At 48.2% G+C, this 23,312-nt stretch overlaps 1 protein-coding gene across 7 annotated transcripts in view; it reads right to left on the reverse strand.

The window, feature by feature from the left end:
* The window catches only part of DAGLA (diacylglycerol lipase alpha), a 57,583-nt gene that overhangs the window by 14,076 nt on the left and 20,195 nt on the right, over positions 1-23,312 (reverse strand). For 5 of the 7 annotated variants that reach the window (XM_041470386.1, XM_041470379.1, XM_041470380.1 and 2 more), the window contains 12 exons: positions 18,652-18,790; positions 17,822-18,033; positions 15,772-15,873; positions 15,179-15,317; positions 11,843-11,930; positions 8,196-8,330; positions 7,452-7,529; positions 6,498-6,622; positions 5,409-5,568; positions 5,127-5,210; positions 4,937-5,014; positions 956-1,036 (listed from right to left, as the gene is read on the reverse strand). In XM_041470386.1, coding sequence (XP_041326320.1) covers positions 956-1,036; positions 4,937-5,014; positions 5,127-5,210; positions 5,409-5,568; positions 6,498-6,622; positions 7,452-7,529; positions 8,196-8,330; positions 11,843-11,930; positions 15,179-15,317; positions 15,772-15,873; positions 17,822-18,033; positions 18,652-18,746 — 1,377 coding nt within the window. In that variant the 5' untranslated portion in view covers positions 18,747-18,790. Of the gene's footprint in view, positions 1-955; positions 1,037-4,936; positions 5,015-5,126; positions 5,211-5,408; positions 5,569-6,497; positions 6,623-7,451; positions 7,530-8,195; positions 8,331-11,842; positions 11,931-15,178; positions 15,318-15,771; positions 15,874-17,821; positions 18,034-18,651; positions 18,791-21,443; positions 21,560-23,312 lie in introns of those variants that run through there. The other 2 variants (XM_041470382.1, XM_041470385.1) reach the window with 2 other exon arrangements.

The raw sequence follows: 23,312 nt of genomic DNA on the forward strand, positions 1-23,312 counted from the left end.
TTTCTGGGAAACCCATGCCAGGGCCTCACTGGAGGATGGAATTAATTCGCTTCATGAATTCTACATTTGGCCTACTGGGACATTCCTGAAAGAAAGAAGGTGGGAAGAAAAAGGAAAGGCACACTAGCTATTTGAATTATTTAGGATTTGATGGGAGCTTTTTGTCCCTCCTGATAACATCCAAGCCCACACAGAAAGTGTCTCTAAACCTCAGTGGACACATTTCTCTGGAATATCTGTCCGTGGCAACTGTCAGAAACAAGGTCTGGGCTGGTGGGACCTGAGATGGCACTTATGGACCTAAAGCCAGGAAATATTCCTCCTGAGTAACAGGAACAACACCCATTTTCCCTTTCTACCATCCCAAAAAGCTGGATGCTGGTTTATCTCTCTCTCCATCCACCAAATATCCCAAGGCAGCACTTCAGCAATTATTTCCAACATACAGACCAAGGTAAGCTGCTTCCCAACATCTCCCTTGAGTCCTGTGACATCTCCCTGCCACCAAGAATGTGCCCACAGGGACAGTCAGCACCGCATTCCAAAGAAAATCTCCATAAGAATGAGATTTTAGTTCCTGCTGATTTGGTTTTAATGCTCCCCGTCCTTCATTGCCACCATGTGGGACTTCCTGCCTCAGGAAAAAGGAAAATAATCAGGATCTCTGCAGTATTGGTGCTTCCAAAATAAAAAAGCCTTGCAGGAAGTCTGGATGGGGCTTGGAGCAACCTGATCTTGTGGAACGTACTCTGCCCATGGCAGGGGTTGGAATGCGATGAGCTTTAAGGTCCCTTCCAACCCAAACCATGCCATGAAATGAGTAACTAGCTGGAAATCCAGGAATTAAAGGAGGAGCTGAGAAATTAATACAACAGACTCAGGGACACAGAGATTCCCTTAAAACCCTGTTTTTAATGGAAATCTCATCCTCGGTCCAGAGACAACTTGTACTCACCAAATCCCGTCCAAAAGCTTGGGACAGCACCATCTCCTGCTCCAGCTTCTTCTTGATGTACTCAGCAGACAGCACCATTCCCTGTGGGAAGCAGGAACACACAGCAGGTTGTAAATGGGATCTCAATATCCAGCAGACAGAAGGTGAGGAAGCTCTGGAATGTCCCTCAGCATGGATCAGGATGGAGGGAGAACTGATTCCCCTCTGCATTTCCAAAGTTTTGGTGTTTAAGGAGTAAAGACAGTTCTTAATTAAGGAACACTCCACGGGCCTACTCCTGGGCTTTTAGAGGGAAAACTACCCCAAATCCAATTAATTTAAACACAGGATTGTGGATTTGGTACTTCAGGCCAAGGGACTTGGGGCAAAACAGAGAAATAGACTTGGATATTCTAAATATTGGTGGTTTTAAAGCCAAATTATCCTATTCCAGGTAAATCTGGGATGTAGTTTTCCATTTAAATCTGGGAATAAAAGCATGAATCATTCTAATAGAGATAATGATTCAAACACCAAAGGAAAAGTGGCTGCACTAGGAATTAGTTCCTGCCTTCTCAAGCCATCAATATTAAGGGAATTTGGCTGTCAGAGGATATTAATCCCAAATTATTAAAAGTTTTTATTCCCCAGAAGTCAAGGAGTGCTGATGGGAAAAGATGGGAAAGATCATATCTGGGTTTAAACATTCCTCCTCTCTGCTGAGGAGTGTTTATCTGTCTATCTGTGTGGTGATTCCAAACGTAGTTGATACAATTCCAAGCACAGTTATAAACAAGCAACTGGAATTTGGTTTGTTGCATAAATTCCTGATGATGCTACAGTTTAACTCAGTGGGAAGTGAGCCTGAACTCCAAAAAATGGGGGAAATGGGGAAAATCATCTCCTTGGCTGCTCTCCTTTAAATCCCTGTCTTAAAATGGTGTGAGTACAATGGGAATGTCATTGGGGGCTCACTCTCCATCTCAGAGATATAAAAGGATTCCTGGCTCCAAAAACAAAATAAAAAATAGAAATAATAATATATATAACCTCAGTTATCCTGGAGACCTGGGCTGGGGGTTGGAGTTAAAGACAGCAGGATAATCAGAGGGGAAAATCAGGGAAACATCAGGGAGAAATCAGAGGTAAATCAGAGGAAGAGCTGAGGGGGAAAATGGGGGAAAATTAGTCGGTGGAAATTTGGTGGGAAAATCTAAATCGGGGATAAATCAGGAATAAGTCAGGGATAACAGTGCTGACTCTCTTGCATCAATATCACTTCATCAAGCCTCCAGAGATCAAGTTTTACTCCATTCTTATGGAGTAAATAAATAAATAAAAAACAAAGAAATAGTACAGTTTCTTGGGTTGTTTCAAAGAGGGGCAGAAAGGCGTAAGAGAAGCCAGTGAGGAAAATAAAGCAAAGAAACATGGAATTTTCCAAGTCCTCAGTATCCGAAATGTCTTTGATCCCAATCTGGATACCAAAGAGGGGAAGCAGGACAGAGGAGACCCCCTCCATGGAAATGAGCTAAATGGGATGCTGCCACCACCAAAAAGCACCACAGTGGTTGTGCCTCATCCCAGCTCCCCAGCTTCCAGAAGAGTCTCCACTCCCAATCCTAATCAGAAGTGAGCAGCAGGCCACTGATCTAAATTCCCACTGCGAATTTGGGATTCTATTTTTAGAGATCGTGACCCAAATCCACAGTGATGTCACTGCTGGGATGTTAGTCAGCCTTTGGGACGTGTTTTTGGTAATTATATCCTAATGGAGACAGGGATTTTAATTATTATGAAATGAGACTGTTAACTTCCATTTAGATTCACCATTGGAAAAATTCCCTAAACTTCATGGAATCCTGGTTTGGGTTGAAAGGGACCTTAAGGATCATCCCATTCCATGGACAGGGACACATTCCATTAACCCAGGTAGCTCTGAGCCCTATCTAATCTGGTCTTGGACACTTCCAGGGATATAGCATCTGTAAATTCTCTGGGAAACAGATCCAATTTCAAGTTAATATAACTATTTGGGCTTAATTTTGTAAGTTCACATGTAAATAACTGAATGGATCAAGGATTTAGAGAAAGGGAATGGAAATATTCTGCATTGTTTTGTATCCCAAAGGCACAAAACTGCTCTGGAATATTTGAGATTTTGAGGGAAAACCCTCAGAAGGGTCTATTTATGAGAGAAAAATGTTGGAAATTCTCATTATTGGGATCATGGCTGAGCTTCCAGGATTTTCCAGCAGCTCCTTGTCCTTCTGGTTGGCTCGACACCAGGAAACAAAGCTCTGTAACATCCTATTTTCATTAGTTTTGTCCTGGGAGTTCAACAATTAAATCTGGATTCACCCCTTTGGCTGAGGATTATTTTTAAAATCAATTTTGTTATAAAATCAGTGGACTTTATTGCAAAAATAGTGAAGTTGGATTCTTCTCTGAGTTATAATTCCTTTTTGTTATTGGCATTCTAATCCCTAAACTTCAGTTCCAGCTCTATTTTTTGATCCAGAATAGCTCAGAGCCCCAACAAATATTTTTTTTAATTGTGACATTGGAGCTGTGGAGTGATAAAAAATTTCATGTAAACACCAAGACTTGGAATTTTAGGATGGCTGACAGACACCCCTGGGGATGGGTGGGACAGAATCAGCAGGAGAACACCCCAAATCAAACAAATCCTGGGAAAGCTCCCACATAGCCAAGTCCTTGTTTCCAAATTAAATGTGTAAGTGAGACATTGGATTTGTTTGGATATTAAATTTGACTCCTGGACATTAAAAATGCATTTAAAATTCCATTATCTTTCTTAGTTTTCCCTCGGGAATCAACAGCACATTATTGTCTGCAGATTAATATTGATAATAATTCCAGAGAAAGTGAATATTTCTCTCCTGGCAGCAATCCCAAAAAAGAAATAACACAAAGGACAAATAAAAGCTCTGTCTGGAACAAAGGGAATAAACTGATAATGTTTCATGGAAGTCGCCATATGAATATTTTCATATAAAGATCAAAAGCAAAGCCAATTTCTGCAAGGATCTATTCCTGGAATTTCATTGAATCATGGAATTCTGGAGTGGTTTGGATTGGAAGGGACCTAAAAACCCATCCCAGTCCCAAGAGCAGGGACACCTTCCCACTAATCCAGGTTGCTCTAAGAGCCATCCTCCAAGGTGTCCCAGCCCTTGGCAGGGATTGGAACTGGCTTTTTCATGTCCCTTCCCACCCAAATCATCCCAGGATTCCATTATTCTATTTCCTAAAGCAGAGGGAAGAGGTTTGGCATTCCAGCAGGACACCATGAGGCAAGCTGGAGTTCCCAACTCATGGCTTCCAAGGACTTCCAAGCTCCACATCCCACCTTGAGCAACACCTCATTCCCCCCAGCAGCACTTCCAGCAACTGCTCCGTTCCTTCCAACCTTCACTCTGGATTTTCCTTTCCCAACTTGGCACTGCAGCTTTGGAAGCTGCCAAATTCCTGATCATCTTAAAAACTCAGCACGTCGTTCCTTTGCCAGACAGGGGCAGAGGTCAGCTCTGGAATAAATGGATTTAGCCAGCCAAGAGCTGCTCACAGACACAGAGCACCCATCTAATTTCAGGGATCCAAGTCCTGCCAGTATCCTTTGAGGACATTCCCTTCACAGCAGAATTTTAAGCACATTCTCAGGCTTTGATTGAAAATTCCTTAAAGGTCGTTGGAAGAAATAGTAATTTGAGTGGCTCCAGGAATTTCATTGTGGGTCTCCACGATGCCTTCCTGAATTTGGAGTTCTCTAATTGTACAGAGTTTTTAATTACACGCCCAGTGATTTTAACTGTTCCCACTAATTATTTAACACCTCAAAGCCCTTTCTGTAACTTCTTTTTCAAGTAATTAAGACCATTTGGGGGTTTATAATTAAAAAGTGAAATAATTAAAAAAAATCCATGGGGTTTTGTTTGGTTTTGGGTTGGTTTGGGATCGTTATCCCTTTATTTTCCCCACCTTGTGTCCCAGCCACGTTCCATGGTGTCCCTCAACCGGCAGGCGCTCTGCGTCCCCCGTCAGATCCGTCAGGGCATCCTGGAAGAAAAGCTTGCTTCAGGTGAGTCAAATCCACATCAGGATTCCAAACTGGGAAGGGCTCCAACTCTCTGGAATATCCACCAGAGAGGCCACTGCATATCCCACTTACTTTTGGGGACAGAGTTCCCCGGATGCTGATGACCACCTTCTTCTTGTCATGGTCCACAGCCACATAGAAAGGGGTTTCATAAACCTGCAAGAGATCAGGAGAGACATTCCTGTTGGATCATCCTTTGGGAAAAGGAGACAGAGTGCGTGACAGGATTTGTGTCCAAATAACATAATTTTTTGATGGAAATGGAAGAGAAAAAGGCTTCATTTCCCTTCTTTGTCCCACTGCAGGCAGAAGCGGGTAAATCCCCTTGGGAAGGGGGTCTGGGATTCTCCTTACAGCATCGTGGCAGGAAGTGTAGACGATGTCCACGGAGGTCATGTTCTCGTCCAGGAAGTGGCGCCGGATGGCGATGGCGTTGCAGCCACAGCAATTGTCCTCCTCGATGGTGACGCCGGGCGCGTAGCGTGGGCGCGACGGGCACAGGCAGCAACATCTGCTGGAGGAAGCACGGCTTTGAGGGAAAAAGGCTGGATTTAAAGTGCCATTCCTAGAGGAAAGGGAAAGGCGGACCCTCCAAACCTCGTCCCAGTGGCAGCGAGTGCCAAGTGAAGGATAAAACCATGGAACAGCCTCAAAATCTGGGACCAGGTGCAGTTTTCCTTTTGAGCACCAGAGAGAGCTACAATGCAGCCAGTCCCCAAGGAATCTCAGCATTGTGGGGTGGGATGGCTCCTCAAAGGATACTGTCCTTGGAAGCACAGTTTTCCAGTTCTTCAATGTGGAAAAGCCAACACTGACTGAGCTCCAGGTTTATTTATAGGTAAAAAATGGGTTTAGAATCATCCCAAAATAAAAAGAGAAGCTCAGGTTGATTTTCCTGCTTTATCTCTCACAAATGAAAGTATTCCCAAGGAATCACATTCCTCCCAATAGCCCAGGAAGTGCCAAAAACTCATCCCCAAATTGAATCCAGTGACAGAATTCTGGCAGCTGGAAACAAACCCTTCCACCGGGGCAAAAATTCTGAGCTGGAAAAATCCAATTAATCTGAGGGAGCACAGCCCAAGCCAGGCAAATCTTGGAGGTCTTTTAATCAGGACCCAAATGTCAACTCCCTGATTTTTGAGCTCCAAGAAGCTCTTTTTGGACTTGGTGTTGTGCCAGGTGAGTTGTCTCTGCTGGCTGTTCTATGCTCCAGAGAGGATGGAGCAGAGGACAGGCTGGTTTATCTACAGGAACTGGAAGGAATTCAGAAAGCCTTTGGAATATGAAGTCCAGAGAGATGGAAAGAAAAAAACACAAGGAGAAAAAGGCAGAAAAGAAATTGAGCAGGGAGGAAGCAGCAAGAGGATGAAATAAATATGGGGGAAAACAAAGGCTATGGGAAAACCAGGCAGGAAAAAAGGGATGAGGGTGGGCACTCACGAGCAGGATCTGGCCAGGCGGCAGAGTCCACATGTGGGCTTCCTCATGAGGTAAATGGGCCATCCATAGGCAGCCAAGGCGAAGAGCATGTAGTAACACACCTCCCGGTACCGCTGCATCTCTTGCTGGAAGACACGGGACTCCCTGAGCCTGGAATCTCTTGGAATTTCCTCCCCATTCCCTTTTTCCATAGTTAGGCACGTGCCAAGTGCCAGCCCCATTTCCCAGCAGTGACTGAGGAGAGCGAGGTGAGGGTGCCAGGCAAGAGCCACCCCCTCCCAAAGATTCCTCTGCCTGATTTCCTGAGGAATTCTCTGGGTATCCCAACATGCTGCCAAGGAAGCTGCTTCCTGCAGATTTGGAAATGAGCTCCCTAAATACCCCTTTCCAGCAGACCAGAGGATGCCTGGAGAGGGCTGCAAAGCCAATTTAGGGTCATGTGAAACAGTTGCATCCTATAAAAGCTCACTTATTCCAGAGAGCTGGATCGGGGGTTGGAGTTAAACACAGCAGGATAATCAGAGGGGAAAATCAGGGAAACATCAGGGAGAAATCAGAGGTAAATCAGAGGAAGAGCTGAAGAGGAAAACGGCGGGGGGATAATGAGGATGTGGAAATTTGGCAGGAAAATCAAAATCGGGGATAAATCAAAATTAGGGATAAGTCAGACAAATCTAAATCAGAGATAAATTAGGGATAAACCAAAATCAGGGATGAATCAAAATCTGGAAAAAATCAGGAATAACGGTTCTGACTCTCTTGCAGCAATATCACCTGCCTCCAGAGATCAAGTTTCATCAATATCAAGCCTGCAGAGATCAAGTTTTATTCCATTCTTATGGAATTTCTTGGATTATTTCAAAGTGGGGGCAGAAAGGCATAAGAGAAGCCAGTGAGGAAAAGAAAACAAGGATCACAGGTGGGATTGGAGGATCCCACATCCCAGGGACTTACCGCATTCTTCAGATCCAGATATTTGGTGTTCCTGGTCACTGGCATTCCAGACAGGAAAGCTAAAATGTCATTGTTTGCCTGGAAGTCACAAATACACAGAAAAATTCCTCTGTGTGACAGCAAGATAAAAACCTACTCTCAAATATCCCAACCAGGCCCCTCAAATACTTCCAATGGTTTTATTCCTGCCTGATTTGAATAACAATTCAAGGGGGGAAAAAAATCATTAAAATAAATCAATTTCCTACTGGGCTAACAATCTGCAAACCTCAGCAGCAGCTTGGAAAACTGGGAATTCTTCCCAAATCCCAAATCAAGGGAAAAACTCCAATAAAATAAATCCATTTCCTACTGGCTTGACAATATGCAAACCTCAATAGCGGCTTGGAAATTTAGGAATTTTTCCCCCTGCAGATTGCTGGAGTCTTCTCCATACCTTTGTACAGTGGGAATAATCTTCCCATTCATTTCCAAGTACCTACAACCCCCTTGGAGGCCCTTTTGGGATCAAGAGCTCCTCCTGTATCACCTGCCTGGAGAGGATCAACCCAGATTCCAGACTTGACTCAGCACCAGCTGAGCCCTTTGACATGGAAAAACTCAGGGAAAGCTGCTGAAGTCGCCATTATTTTTCTTTCCCACCTCAGCGAGTGAGAACAGCCCAAAAATGAGGTGGGCAGAGCCAGGCAGCTGTTTCCCAGGGAATCCCAGAGCAGCTGGGAAGAGATTCCCAGGTTTTCCCACCTCATCCAGCACGGCGTTGCGCTTGGCCCGCTGCCGCTGCCGCAGGAGAACCAGCCCCGCGATGATGTCAGAGGGGACGATGTCCAGGTCCCGGAAAAATTCCGCAAAAAGGTAGGCGATCTCGGAGTAGGCGTCCTGCAAAATCCAGGGAGAGAGAGGTTGGAGGAGGAGGAGGAAGGGTTTGGGTGTGGGAAGCCTCAAAACAGGACACAAAGTGAGAACTGGACTCGTTTCTGGAGCTCAGCCTCCGAAACAGCCACAAGATTCCTGCAGGGAATGCCAGATCTGGACTAATCACATGATTATTGTGTCTTGTTTGTTTTCCACAGTCCCACTCGGGGGCTGGATTTGTGCTGTGTGTGGGCACCTCGACATCCAAACAGCTCACACAGGACACAGGGAGGGAAAGGGAATGGTTTTGGCTCTCTCTGTTAAACAAAACAGAGAAAACGGGATGAAAACCAAGCAAATCCCAATCCAGGGCTACCTCGGAGTCATCCTTTCTCCTCTAAAGCAGAATAAAGGCCATTCCATGAGGATAAACCACTAATTTTGTCCTATTTAAGAGTCTCTTCAACTCTAACTTTGCCCTGGGATCCTTTTTCCCATATTTATCCCAGACCTGAGATCCTGTTGCCCAAACTTGACCCAAATCTGGGAACCTTTTCCCAGATTTACCCCAGGTCTGAGACCCTTTTGCCCACATTTAACTTGCCTGTACTTATTCCACACCTGGGATCTTTCTGCTCAAATTTAACTTCCCCAAATTTATGCCAGACCTGGGATCCTTTTGCCCATAATTTCAGGCTTTTCCAGGTTTATTTTGGATGACACTCAAGCAAAACACATGAGAAATAAAAACTGAGATAATGAATGCAGAATTCCCAGGAATTAAGGTGACCAAACCCAAAAAAGGAGGGACAGAAATGGAAGTGACCTGAGAGGCTCAAGCAAAGCCCTGGAGCAGAGGGACAAAGATATTTTGAAGAGAAATGTCCTTTTCCCACTTTTTGCTCTATGCTACAGGAAAACAAAACCCACAAGACCTTACAGGAGAATATTTTGGGAGGCTGGAGAGGAGCTGGAATGTGGGTCAGTGCTGACCTGTCATTACTCCAGCCTAAAGACAAGGATGATTCAGAGGCTGGAGCAGTATGTGGAACTGTACCCACCAATGGTCCATATTTGACTCCTGCCATCCAAACCTTTTCCTACAAGAATGATCACAGCCTTACCTGAACCTTTATCCTGTGTTTTCATAGTATCCTTTATCCAGCATCAAAACCCACAAGTCTGGAGTGTTGTGGAAACCCTGAGCACTCCAGAACGGGATTTCTCCTCTCCCTTCTTTGACCATCAAGACAGTAAATCCCTTCTCTTCCCTGCAGGAATGACCTACATCCTTTTATCCCTGCCAAACTCCTGGCGTGTGGGATGACTTTCTGTCATTTTTCATTTCCCTACAAAAGCCAGTTAAATCCCCATTAAGAACTGGGGCTCCAGGTGCCAACTCTCTGTGCCAGCAGTGCCTTTGGAGAGCCAACGGCATTCCAACCGCAGTATCCTTGAAAACCTGACCTCATCAATCCTAGCATGGCTCCTGTGAGCTCACAAGAAACGCCAAGAACCTCCAAAGGAAACAGGACAAACACCCATTAATCCAAAGTGGCAGCTACAGCCCTGCATGCTGTGACAAAAAAAGGCCCTGATGGAAGTTCAAAGCATATTTTCCGCTCCAAAGGAACAGCTTTCTGTGGGAACACCTGACACTATTCCTGTTTGTCCACCTGGAGTGCTCTGCTATAAACCCTGAAGGCTCTGAGGCTTCAGACTTCACCCCAGATCCTTTCCCCAAAGCCATGTCCATCCCATAAAACACTTTTCCAGCCCAGAGGACAACGATCTTCTGCTGCTACAATTTTTTTTTTCCATGGGGTCTGGGATAGGCAGCAATGGATTCATTTCTGATCCATTACGTGCTCATTCATTCCACTCGCTGCCATGCCAGGACACAACATCAGGGCTTGCTCCTGCAGAGAAAAGAGGCTGGAAATTGCTCAAAAGCTGGATGTAAAGTGGAAATTCAACAGCACGAGGAATGTGAGGCATTTGGAATCCACTTTTATTCCAAGCTTAAAAAAAAAAAAGAGAAACAGTCACTGCAGAAAGGAAAGTGTGCTAAAAAGAACTTGAAATATTTGGAATACTTTGCAATACTGAATAAAATGGGAGTTGTTCAGGGCATTCAGGTGCCTGTAAGGGCTCCCTCTCCCAGGATGCAGCATCCATGCTGTGCCCTCAGGACAGGTGTCTCCAGCACCTGGGCAAGGTGACCTGGATGTGCTCTCAGGGAGAAGGGAAGTGTCTCTGCTCTGGAGAAAGGAAAAGCTGCTGTGGGAGGTGCCAGGGCACAAAGCTCCCTTGGTCTCAGTTTTCCAGATGGATTTCCCCAACAAATAAGCTGGGAGCTGGCAGGCCTGGGCTTGAACTTCCCAGAAGGACATTTCCAAGGAACATGGTGGCATTTCAGCCAGGGAAAGGGATCCTGGGAGGGGCAGCGTTCCGGGACACAGTGCTGGATTTTTGCACAAGGGCTGTGACAATTCCTGAAGCCTTCCACACTCTGGAAGCTGCACCTGTGGATAATTCCACAGCACTCCCTAAGAAGTGCTGTTAATCCAATTCATCACCTGGGAACAACAAACGTTCACCTGACTCTCCTTTATTTTTCCACTTTCCCTTTGGAGCTTTCAATCCCAAGTCTCATTTCTCTTCCTCTCCACGTTCACATCCCTTCCAATGTGCTCCTTTTCCCGCTGCATCCTTTTGGAGCACGAACTCTGGGCTATATTTAGTGAGGACATGGCGGCTGTGGTCGGTCCCTTGGTGTTTTCCCTGTCATTTTCTGTGCCCTTCTAACTGGAGTTAAACGTCTGGGCGGATTTTTTGGCCACTGCTGGTTTTGTTGGAATGTCCTTGATAAATCCCAGCTTTTTCCCTGAGAGGTTGTAACTAATTCAGAGCTCAGTGTCTGCAAGTACACAAATCTCCTGATTTTTATGACTTTCTCCTCCCTTTGGGAACAATTCCCTGGTTCTGCTGGCTCCTTCAGGAGTCCTCAAATCCTTAGAATTATAACCAAATTAGTTAAATCAAAAGCAAAATTTTCTAGCACCAAAGTTGGAGTTGCCTCTCCAGCAGGTCCTCAGGAATGCTGGTGAATCCCACCCTCAGGCACAAACCTGCTCCCAGTGATTCTAAGGAGAATGGAATGATAACTTTTGGGGAAGGAATTTCAAGGCCTTTACCCTTCCCTGCTAGAGAAAAGCAAGGGAAAGTCCCAATGGCAGCACATGAAAATTCCCAGTGATCTTCACGTGGCTCTATGGATTAGACAGTTTTTGATTGTCAGGAGATCCAGAAGTATTTTGGTGATTCTTCCAGGTTTTTGTTTTCCCATTTCCAAATTCTCCTCCTTAAGGGTGTGAGACTGATGGAAGTAACAGGAAAAAGTGCTCAGGAAGGGGCTGATAAAGGGAAATGGGGGCTGCCCAGGAAGTGCTGCCAAATGTGATCCTAACCTGAGGGAAAACAGGGATTTCTCCCACTGGTATTTTGATTCCCAACAGGAGATTTGTGGTACCCACCGACTGGGAGTCCTTTGTCCGTGTGCAGCAAAGGAACACTTTGAGCCTGCGTGTCCAGCTGCTGGCTTGTCCCTCTTCCAGGCGGTGTCTGGGAATAAAGGGGAGAGCAGGAATGTGAGGAGAGGCAGAACATGATGTAGGATCCAATATGGAGTGGCACAGCCTGTGCTATCCCTGGAAAAATGGGATAAGGTTCCCTCAATCCTCCTTTTCCCTAGGCTGAGCCCCTTCAGTTCCCTCAGCCGCCCCTGGTGCTCCAGCTCCTTCCCCAGCTCCATTCCCTTCCCCAGCTCCATTCCCTGGGATATGCTCCAGAGAAGTGTGAATCCACAGGATCGAGCACTGTGTTTGGATACCTGGTATCCTGCCTGAAGGGGATGCATGGAATGAAGTTCCTGTTGCAATTTGGCAGCTGCTCCATGTGCGAGGATGTGCAACCACTCAGGAGGAAAAAGTTACCTCAGGGTGAGGGAGTGGGAATGGCACAAGAGACCCTGAGCATTTCAGACATGCAACTTTTCCCAATCACAGAATCAAGGAATGCTTTGGGCTGGAAGGGACTTTTAGGACCATTGTGTTCCACCCCCTGCCACAGAAGTAGGGACTGATTCCGTGTCAGAGTGCCAAGCTCCCTAAAGTCCACAGCTCCTCTTTTTTTTAGGGAAACACAGACTTAATGCAGGTCAGAGCAACCCAAAATAAAACACCACTCCATTTTCTGGCAGGGTATCCCATCAGGATAAGCCCAAGCCCAGAAAGTGGGTTGCACCTGGAATGAAAAGATGCTGGCAAAGGAATATTTGCTTGAAATGGAAGGAGCAGATCCCACAGGGATCCATCAGCTCCTGCCTGAGTATCTGAAAACAGCTCTCCATAACCCTTCAGAAGGGGAATGGGAATATGAGTGGCAGCAGGGCTTTGCTTCCCCAGATTCCAAAGAACTCCAGAATTTCCCCGGTGGGGTTCAACAACCAAGTGTACTCTGAGCTGTTTTCCCACCACCTTTTCCCAAATTCTTTTTTCTTAACTTCCACACATTCAGTAGGAGCTCAGAAGCTCCTTGGAAAAGCCTTGGCACAGCGAGCCCATCCTTTTTATCGGGTTGTTTCTTCTTCCCAGCCCACATACACCACGATGCCACTGGGAAAGGAAAACCACCATGGGACACAATCCAGCCAGGCAGAGAACTTCCTCATCTATTCCTTGGAAAGGATTTCTTTCAGCAAGAGGGAGAAGTTGGGAATGTATCCTTTGGAAACAATTGTTTGAGCAGTGAACAGTCACATTTGATGTTTGTTTTTCACATCATAGCCCACAGCGTTTGCTTGTTAACAGCTGTTAACATTCCCTTTCCAGAGGGAAAATCCATGAACAGCAGGAACAAGCTCTCCATAAATGCTGCAGGCCTGGAGGGAAAAACCCAGCCAAGGGAGAAAGGCCTTCACTCAGCTTTCTGGATCTCAAAATTCCCCAAGAGGAGAGAATTTTGAGGTTGGTTTGAATTTACTTGTGCAAGCTGTGGAGCTCAGATTTGCTTTGGAAAAATCATCACAGAATTCTGAAATGGTTTGGGATGGAAGGGACCACAAAGCTCATCCAGTCTCAGCCCCTGCCATGGGCAGGGACAGCTCCCACTGTCCCAGATTGCTCCAAGCCCCATCCAGCCTTGGACATTTCCAGGGATGGAGTAGCCACAGCTGCTCTGGGAAAACCATTCCAGTGCCTCACCACTCTCGCAGGGAAGAATTTTTTTCCTTGGATGCAGTACTACATCCACAATATCATGCTTCTTATGTTCCTGAGAATGTCCTGATTCCAAGCAGCAATCACCATGCTAGGCACCAATTCCAAATATTCCAGGCCACTGTAACACATTGGAAAGGTCAGAAGGAATATCTGGCATTCCACAAAAAAACCCAGGCTCCTTCCCACAGAACTTGATGCACTATCCTTAGAAAAGCCCAGTTTTCCCTCAAAAGGGACCTCATTCCAAGTCATTGGAATACAGAAAATAGACAAACCAAATGAAAAATGGGAAATGTACAGAGTGGTTTTTGAAAGCCTCATTTTTTATCCCTTGGATCCCGATGCCCTCCAAAGCCACATTCCTCAAGGACAGTCACATATCAAAGGAAACAAAGCCTGTTTGTGTTGTCCCCTACTGGAAAAAATCCTTCAGAAAAAGCTTTGCTTGGTGAAAAAAAGCTTTTTCTCTCCCCATCTGGGGAGCTCTAAGATGGAATCAACTCTTAATTAAAAGATCCAACTGCCAACACAAATGGAATTGTTCCTTGGCCAAGACTAAATAGGAGAAACCTCAGGGCAAAAGGTTGGATTTTGGAGAGGAAAATAAAGGAAGAAAGGGGATTTGGAAGGAGATGCTGCCTCGAAGTAAGGAAAATTTAAGTACGTGCTCACTGTTTCCATGGAAAACGCTGCTATGGGATACGGACAAACAGGTTGTTGTGGTCAGCACGGTCCATGAGGATCCACAAATCCAGTCATTAAGACAGAATCCAGCTGGATTCTGCATGGCTTTGCCTCCTTTGGATGCAGGTGCCCACACACAGCACCTGACAGGGAGCTGCATCCTCCCAAAATCCCCTTCAGTGGAGCAGAATGGTCCCTGCAGCAAGGCAAGGAGAAGGGCAAGATCCCAAAAAAGCAGGACAGCCTTCCAGAAACGTTGCTCTGAGAAGCTATGGTTGCCCCATTCCAGGACAGCCCTGGTATAGTGGAAAGTGTCCCTGCCCATGGCTTAAAGGGCTTTAAGATCCCTTCCAGCCCAAACCATCCTGGAATTCCCTGGCTTGAGGAGAATTTTGGGTGCCTGCAGCAATGAGGACACAGCATTGGTAACCCTGAAACCCTCCACTGGTTCTTCCCTTAAATCTTTGTGTCCTTGGAGAGAAGGGAAATTCAGTCTGCTGTGAAGACAGGCTGGGAGAGCTGGGAATGTTCAGCCTGGACAACAGAAGGCTCCGGAGAGATCTTATAGTGCCTAAAGTGGATCCAAGAGAGCTGGAGAGGGACTTTGAACAAGGGGCTGGCGGGACAGGACAACAAGAAATGGCTTCCCACTGACAGAGAGAGGGTAGGGACAGATGGGATATTGGGAAGTGATGCTTCCCTGTGAGGGTGGTGAGGCCCTGGAACAGATTTCCCAGAGAAGCTGCGGATGCCCCATACCTGAAAGCGTCCAAAGCCAGGCTGGAGCTACCTTGTCTAGTGAAAAGCACCCCTGGACATGACAGGGGGTTGGAATTCAATGATCTTTAAGGTCCCTTGCACCCAAGGCACCCTGGAATTCTGGGATCCCACGGAATGCTGCCTTACCTGAGGTTGTAGGTCCTTAGGTTGCGCTGCCGGCGTTTGGTGGCACGGAGCTTGACGAAGGTGCGTCCCGTGGGATCAAAGACACACAGCACAGTGATGCACACACTCAGGATCACCACCCAGTTGCACACCACCATTCCTGAAAAAAAAACCAGGAGTCACGTGCTCCGGCCTTTACTTCCTACCCCAAACTCCCGCAGAAAAAGGAAATCCTCTGGAAAGGCTTTTAAGCCACAGCTGGATGAGTGTGCTGGCTGTTTTATGGGGCCATTAAATGCTCCCTGAGTATCTGGGACTGCACCATTAACATCATCCCCACCAGGAGACTGGGAAAGGCTTCCAGGAAAACAGTAAAACCATTCTGAAGGGAAAAAGGGGAATTTACAGACTGCCCTTCCCTGGGAACACGGATCCCTGCCTGAGCGCCGGCAGCACAGGCGGATGAATGGAACGACTGTTCCGAGCAATAAACAGGAAAACAAGCCCCACATTGACAGCTCCCATCCACTTCCCAGAGTCAATCGGCACAGGCAGGAATGAAGGATGCCCGCCAATTGGTCGGAATGCTCCCAGGCCACATTCCAGCTCCGTACCCAGGGTGACACTCTTGGCTGTGATGTCGTTGCAGGAGGTGTAGTACTGTGTCAGCCACACGATGCCCACGATGGCGTACACGAACTCAATCACCAGGATCGCTGGAAAAAATGGGAACAGCATGGATGACAGCAGCCTTTTCCCTAAGGATGAGCTCCTCTCTCCATTTTCTCACAAGGAATAGGTATAAAAACACCTTGGAAGGGGATGTGTAAAGAGACGAACCTAAAGTGCGACATGTTCCAAATTACTCCAAAAAAATGGGATCGTGGAGGGGTCAGTGCCCTTGTTTGTGTCACAGGTATGAATCAGAGATCCAGACCTTCCTCCCACGCTGCTGGAAAGACTCCCTGAGGCAGCAGGAATGACAGGACCCAAACCTTAACTACCTCAGACAGCTGGCCTGACTCACAGATCCGAAATACGTGAGTGTGTGGATCCAGGATTAATCCTGCTCACTATGCTTAGCAAACATTCTCAGCACCTTTGCAGCCCTTTCCATAACAGTTCCAAGGAGACAGCGCCTAAGGAGCTCCTCAGTTTTGCATGTGACTGACAGCAAACTAGAAACTGGGGATTAACAGTGCTTCCCTGGAACAAAAAAGCTGGGAAACTGTTCTGAAGTGCCCATCCTCCCACTTTCTCCCCAGAATTCCAAAGGACATGTGGGCAAACAGGTGTGGAGAAGGTGAATACCTTGCTTGGGATTGCCTAAATTTTGGTGGAGCTGAGACTAAATCCAGCCTGGCTTATCCCACTCACCCTCCTTATCTCCTGCTGGCATGGAATCTTTCCATAAGTGGCTTTGCTACAGACCTGGAAAGACCAGTTCCAGGAGACAGAGCTTTCCTGGGCAAGGAATCAGGGCTGGGACTGGTTCCTGATGAACCCAATTTATGCCTGAGTTAGGTTTTCCTTCCCTTGGCTCTTCTCCCCTTTGCCTGCTGCAGGACAGGAGCAGCAGGAGCACGGATGAGACATTCCCAGGTTCACATTAGAGTTAATTCCCTAAATTCCTCTGCATTAAACAGCACATGCTTAAATTGGGATAGTCACATGGACCTTGCCCACGCACTGGTCACGCTCCCACTTCCATCAGCACAACTGATCAACCACCAGGAGCAAAATACCCAGGGAAAAGGGAATACAAGACCCAAAATCCAGAGGAAATCCCACTCCTGAGCACACAGAGAGTTTACAGAAGAAGAAGGGATGTTTTGGGGGGCAGGAGAACCTTTCTTTGGATTCTCCCTACCTCCTCTGCCCCACTTAGTCTGGTTTTAATACAAACTGCCAGGCTCTCCATGCTTCCCTAGGGAGACTGGCTGGGAAGCTGGAGAGGGAGATTTGTTTGCTGTTTGCGTTAATGACTTGCACTGAGCATTCCAAGTCTTCCAGACTGAGCTTTCAAGCAAGGTTATCCTTATTTTAGTGGATTCTGCAGGAAAACAACACGCAAAAAGCAGGGATGCAAACCCACAGGATGATTTGTTTGGAATGGGCTTGGCTCTGCATCTCCAAAGATTTTTCTCTTAAAACCTTCATTTGGCACAGAAAAATCTGACTAAATTTCTGTACCTGAAAGGCAACAGAATCCAGGGGAAACAAGCTAAAAGGGAATGAGGGATCAAGGAATAATTCCCCCTGCTCTAGTTCTTGGAGAGGGAGCAAGACAGGAATTGCTTATAGGAAGAAAAACGAAGTGAGAAGGAGGAAAACCTATGTTCCTCCCAGTGCCTGGAGGGATGGATCAGGTGAGCCAAGAGGCAACACCTCGGGGTCAGAACCTTTGGGATTTATGCCTCTATCCTTGGAAAACATAGGGGGGAAAAGAGAGACAGAAGGGGAGCAGACTCCATGAGTGGAAAAGGAGGCTATTTGGGACACCGCCTGCCAGTCTGACAGCCGTGACAAGGCGCAGCCTATGGATTCATCGGGATGCACGGCACATCCTGGCAGCCATCTGGCCGTGCCAGAGGAGCCGCACCCGGCAGGGAGAGGAGGCTGCAGGGAAGAGCACACAGAAGCGCGGAGGCTCCGGCCGCTTACCCAGTCGGACATAGAGGACGTACTGCATGGAATCCCGCGGCTCCGTGTACAGGATGCTCCCGCGCATGCTGAGCCAGATGATGGCCAGCTCGGCGATCATGCAGCTCAGCAGGATTCCCAGGTAGCCCCGGCCGTGGTCCACCAGGTTCAGGGAGCACGTCTCGTTGGGATTGTACACCAGCCCGAAGAGCACCACCGAGAGAATCACAAACCTGCCGGGCGGGAAAGCCAAGGGAAACCATGGAATATCCCACAGCTGCTTCCTTCCTCAGTGTCCCACAGTTCCTTACATTAATCTTTATTTGGGCCCCAAATCCCCACAAGCCATCCAGAAGCCATTTCATCCATGACACATTATCCCATGGGATTTGCCACTGCAGAGAAGCTGTGGCTGCCACATCCCTTGGAAGTGTTCAAGGCCAAGTTGGATGGGGCTTGGAGCAACCTAGTGGGAGCCATCCCTGCCCACGGCAGGGGGATAGAATTGGATGGTCTTTAAGGCCTCTTCCAACCCAAATCATTCCAGGATTCCATGCTTGTTTGTCCTGAGCTTCTGTACAGAAACATGGCCCTAAATTCTAGTGGAGAATCTTGCGTAGCACAGGAGGATAACAAGAAGCTCTGGTCAGCCTCTTTGGAACTAGGCTAGAACTTGGAACAGAGTTAAGCCATGAAAACAGAAGCTGGAAAAATGTTGGTGTTCATCAGGAATGCCCCAACCAAACTTTCTGGCCCTGTGCAGAAGCGCAGGGAGAATTTCCAGACGTGCCAGGAATAGCCAGAAGAATTCCTGGGTGAATTCCAAGCATCCTTGTGCCCTTCTCACTTACCAGGTGGTGTGAAGAAGGAAGAGGAAGACGGCTGGCAGAACCAGGTCATCGCTGCCCACAGACCAGCGCCGGCGGAACACGACAATCCCTGGCATGGCTGGCGGGTCCCGGGAAGTTCAGCAGGCACAGCACTCACCTCCTGGAAAAGAATGGAAGCAAAGCTGCTGCCTAGCCTCTCCAGCCCCCTCTGGAGAGCCCCACAACCTGGAAGCCATCCTGGTTTATCCCAGAGCTGCTTCCTTCCAGCACCAGGGGGCATGGCATGCTCGGAAAGGAGAGCTGGTAGTTGAAGGAATGGGAAGTATTAGGTGAAGCCGGTGTGTAACTCATCCAGATCCACTTCATGGGATTACCTGGAATCCTGTTAGGCTGTGATGGTGAGCAGCCACTGTGGGATTTCGGACAGGTCATCCTGGCCTCAAATCTCTGGAAAACCCTATTACTGTGCATTTCCATGCACAAACCTGCTGCCAGGCTGTTGTCCAACAATTCTCCCCCCCACACTTGGCTCAGGAAGCCAAAACATCCATTAACAGCCAGGGGCAGCATCTGGGGAACTATAGACTGGCTCCCAACAGCACTTCCAGTGAGGATATTGGCTCCTAGGAGATCTCCCCCTGGACCAGCAGGAGCATCCTGCCAGCTCCACATCTCCGTCGCATCCGCACCGGCCCTGACAGGCACGACCAATTCCACGGTGGAATATTGAGGAGCTGCTGTTCCTCCCTGGGTTTTGTTTGTGCTCCTATTTTTAGGGCTTCCCAAACCCTTTGGAAAATAGAAACAGGAGTGGTGCAAAGTCACGAGACTGCACAGGGCGCTCCAGCCTCCTCCAGCACAGCCATCCCACTCCATCCCTGCTGGCTATACTCCAAGCTGCTCCAGAGGGACTCTGGTAGCACACCTTATCCCACTCCTGCCTTCCTGGCTCAACACATGACCCACTACCAGGAATTTTCCTTGGTTTTGCCGAATCCAGGATGGTGTCTTTGCACTCTTGCCACAGACACCAGAGATTTCTGGATTTGGGGATCAATCCTGTCCCTCCTTCCATGCCCTAATCCCTGTTCCACCTCTTACCTGTGCTACCAGGGAATGCTCCACCTCACCTGTGCCTCTCTGCTCCAAGCCCTCCCAATTGATCCATCCCAGTTCCTAACTCCACCAATCTCCCAATTCCCACATCCATGCACTGCTGCTGGAGTGCTCCACCCATGGCCTGTGGTGGCCATGCTGTTCCAAAGATGCATTTGCAAATCCGTAAGTGCTCTTGGATTTTTGCCTCTGTGAACCCAACAGCAAACAACAAAGTGTCCTCATCTGTTACTTACAACAGGATTTCCAACAGCATTCCCAAGGAAATACCACCTGCAATACTTCCTGTACCAGGCAAAAAAACCCCCCACTTGGATATGATGCCCCTAATTTAGTGCTGTGGGTAAGACAAATTAGAAAGGGGAGGACATCCATAGAATTCCAACATAGCTTGGATAGGAAGGGAGCGTGAAGACGATCCAGTTCCATCTCCCTGTCATGGATTGGGACACTTCCCACAAGTCCAGGTTGCCCATGATTTAAACTAAAGTTGAACCTTTCAGGTAACACAAATGTTGTGTTTGAGACAGTCCATGTCACAAATTCCTGCCCTGTCCCACTAAATCCAACCCAGCAGTCAGGTGTGGTTACCTCACCACTTCCCAGAATATCCCAAATCCAGAGTCTCCTCTCCTGTGCCGACACCCACAGCCACTGGAATGGATCTTCCAGCGACCCATTACTGAAAACCTACACAATCTTCTCAAATTCCAGGGGATTTCAAGTTAACAGGCCAATTCCAGCCGGTCACTCAGTTGAAGGAAATGCTCCATTCCACAAACAAAGCAAATGCAAAATTCCAATGCCATTTGGATTCCCACTTCCTCAGCACAGAATAATCAGAGCACTGGGTACATTCCAGCTCTACCTTCACTCCTCTGGCCATCTGGAGACTCCCTCCCAGCCCCATCGTGCCTGTCATTCACCACCCAGGACAGCTGGGATATCACAAACCTTGGATACACCTCCAGCACTTCCTAGCCCAGCTCCGTTCCCGTCATCCCTCGGCTGCATCCCACCAACGCGCTTTCCGGAACTCTTCTACCCCTCCAGTTGGGCTCTCCCAGTTCCTACCACCCTCTCCCAGTTTGAGAAGCAGGATGTCAACGACAGCAACAAATATCCAATGTGGATTCCTTATCCACGGCAACAGATGGAGACAGAGCAGAGAAGCCTGTCACTCACTGTCACATACGGGAATACTCACTGTGGAACTGTCACTCCACTTACCAGGCTCCCAGGACAGGAACATTCCAAATTTATTCCCAAAGATTCCTGAATTTAAACCAGGAGGTTTGGGGCTTTGCCCCTGCTTTGGAAATGAGGGAGATGAAGGAAGGCCTGAGACCGGAAAACCCACCAGAAAAAACTCTCACTGTGAGGACTCTTCAGGTTCGTCCCAGCACAGCAAATCCCAGGAACTGTTTTAAGATGCTGAAGATATGATCCAGCAGAGGAATTGGGAGGAACCGGAAGGCTGAAGTGCAAAGAGCCCTGAGACCACTGACCCCGGCTCTGTGACAGCAAGAACCCTCACACTCTCCCTAAAACTGCTGGAAAGAGCCAAACATTCCCAGGGTCTTGAAAGCTGAATCCCAGTACAAGCAGCCCCAAGCTCCCAAAACTGAAATAAGGGAAGCACATGCACAGGGAGCCCCCTCAGAGCTGGGCAAGATCTAGGGAAGCAAGAACCTTACATGGCATGTGGTCCAGCCGCTGCGCATCCTTCTCTCCCAGAAGGGTATTTCAGGAAAAGTGCATATCCAGGGAGACAGGCATCACAAGCTCAGGAGGGAACAGAAAACTCTTCCTGCAGCCATTGAAAATCCCACTCGGCAAAGGGAAGCACGGCGTGGGAACTGGGATCTGCCTGCCGACAGAGCCGGGCATCATCCTCAGAGCAACTCCCTCCCTGCACCTCATTTATCCACCGGGAATGCCGAGAGCCAGAGGTCGTGACTCCCCCCTTCCACACCCCCCAGCACCCTCTGGAAGGAAGTGACATCATCCCTATTCTGAGGAGATTGTACGTGGATTGTGGGAAGGAGGACTGGGAGCGAGAGCGGCGATGCTGTCAGAGATGCGGAGCCGGGAGAGGAGGAAAACCCTGGAGCGGCACAAACCTCCTCCCTCTTCCCACCGAGAAAGCGGGAGCGCTGCCGGGAGCCCTCGGACACAGCCATGGCATCGGGCTGGGAAAGGCTCCTGGCCACGGACTCTCCAGTGAATGGCCAGGGGGAGGGGACTTGGATGGGACACAAAAGGGACACACAGAGGGGGCCACCCCGGGCACAGAAAGGAGAGACTGTTCCAGAGAAGCCTCTCCCGGCCTTTCCAGCCGTTAATTCCTTGTGACATGCTCTGGGCTATGACAGGATGTGGGGGAAGGGGAGAATTAGCTGTCTGTAGGGAAAGGCTTAGGGAAAAGAGCAAGGGAGAAAAACGCTACAGTGAGACAACATTCCAGCTAAACCTCGGAGACTTAGGCTAATCCAACAGCCCATCCCATCTGACATGAGCCTCCTTAGGGAGAAGTACACCAGGAAATAAAGCTGAAGGAAAAAGGCTGTGCCTGGATCCTGCATGCCAGGAGCCCACCCACACCACAGCAACACCCCCAGAGTAACCCACTCTCTCCACCCAAATCCAGCCGGATTTGCTCCAAGCTCCCAGAATTGCAGATTCCCGAGGCACCCACACAGCCCAGTACTCCAACCCCCTGCAATCCTCATCCCTGCATCCACAGGCTCACAACCCCCTGCAATTCTCCACCCCTATATCCAAAGGTTCACAAACCTCTGTAATTCCTCACCCCTGCAAATCCCCATTCCTGCATCCACAGGCTCAAAACTCCCTGCAATTCTCCATCTCTGCAATTCTCCATTCCTGTATCCACAGGCTCACAACCGCCTCCAAATTCCCAGTCCTGCATCCACATACTTACAACATCTACAATTCCCCATCCCTGCACCCACAGGTTCACAACCCCCTGCAATTCCCTATCCCTGCACCCACAGGTTCACAACCCCCTGCAATTCCCCATCCCTGCATCCACAGGCTAACTCAGGATTCCCACTTCCATCACCCCAAAACCTCCCCTGGTTCCCAGCCTCCTGCTGTTCAGAGCAAAAGATGGGAGGCCAAACCTAGGCTGAAATCGGATCTACTGGGAGTTTTTTCCTCCCTCTGCCAGATCCCTGGGGATGTCTGCATGGAGGAAGCCCTGCTGTCCCAATGTTCCTTCCCTACCTTTTCCCTCAGGCACCTGATGACACTTTCACAAGACCCAGGTATGACAAAGCAATCCCATCTCATCTGTGCCAGCACCCTCTTCCAGCCGGCCTCTGCAAATTCCAGAGTCCTCCAGGGTGACTCACCCAAGGAAATTCCCTCAAAACAAGCCAGATGTTTGCCTTCACTGCTCAGGGATACAGAATTCACCAAAAATATTGGATTTGTAGGTCTCAGTGGATGGTTGCAGGTGTTGCTAAAGGACAGAACCCTTTGCTGTTCCACAGAAATCCAGCACCACGTCCCAGAATGCTGCCCCTCCCAGGATCCCTTTC

Source organism: Pyrgilauda ruficollis, unplaced genomic scaffold (genome assembly GCF_017590135.1).
Source record: "Pyrgilauda ruficollis isolate IOZ18807 unplaced genomic scaffold, ASM1759013v1 scaffold245, whole genome shotgun sequence".
Lineage (NCBI taxonomy): Eukaryota > Metazoa > Chordata > Aves > Passeriformes > Passeridae > Pyrgilauda > Pyrgilauda ruficollis.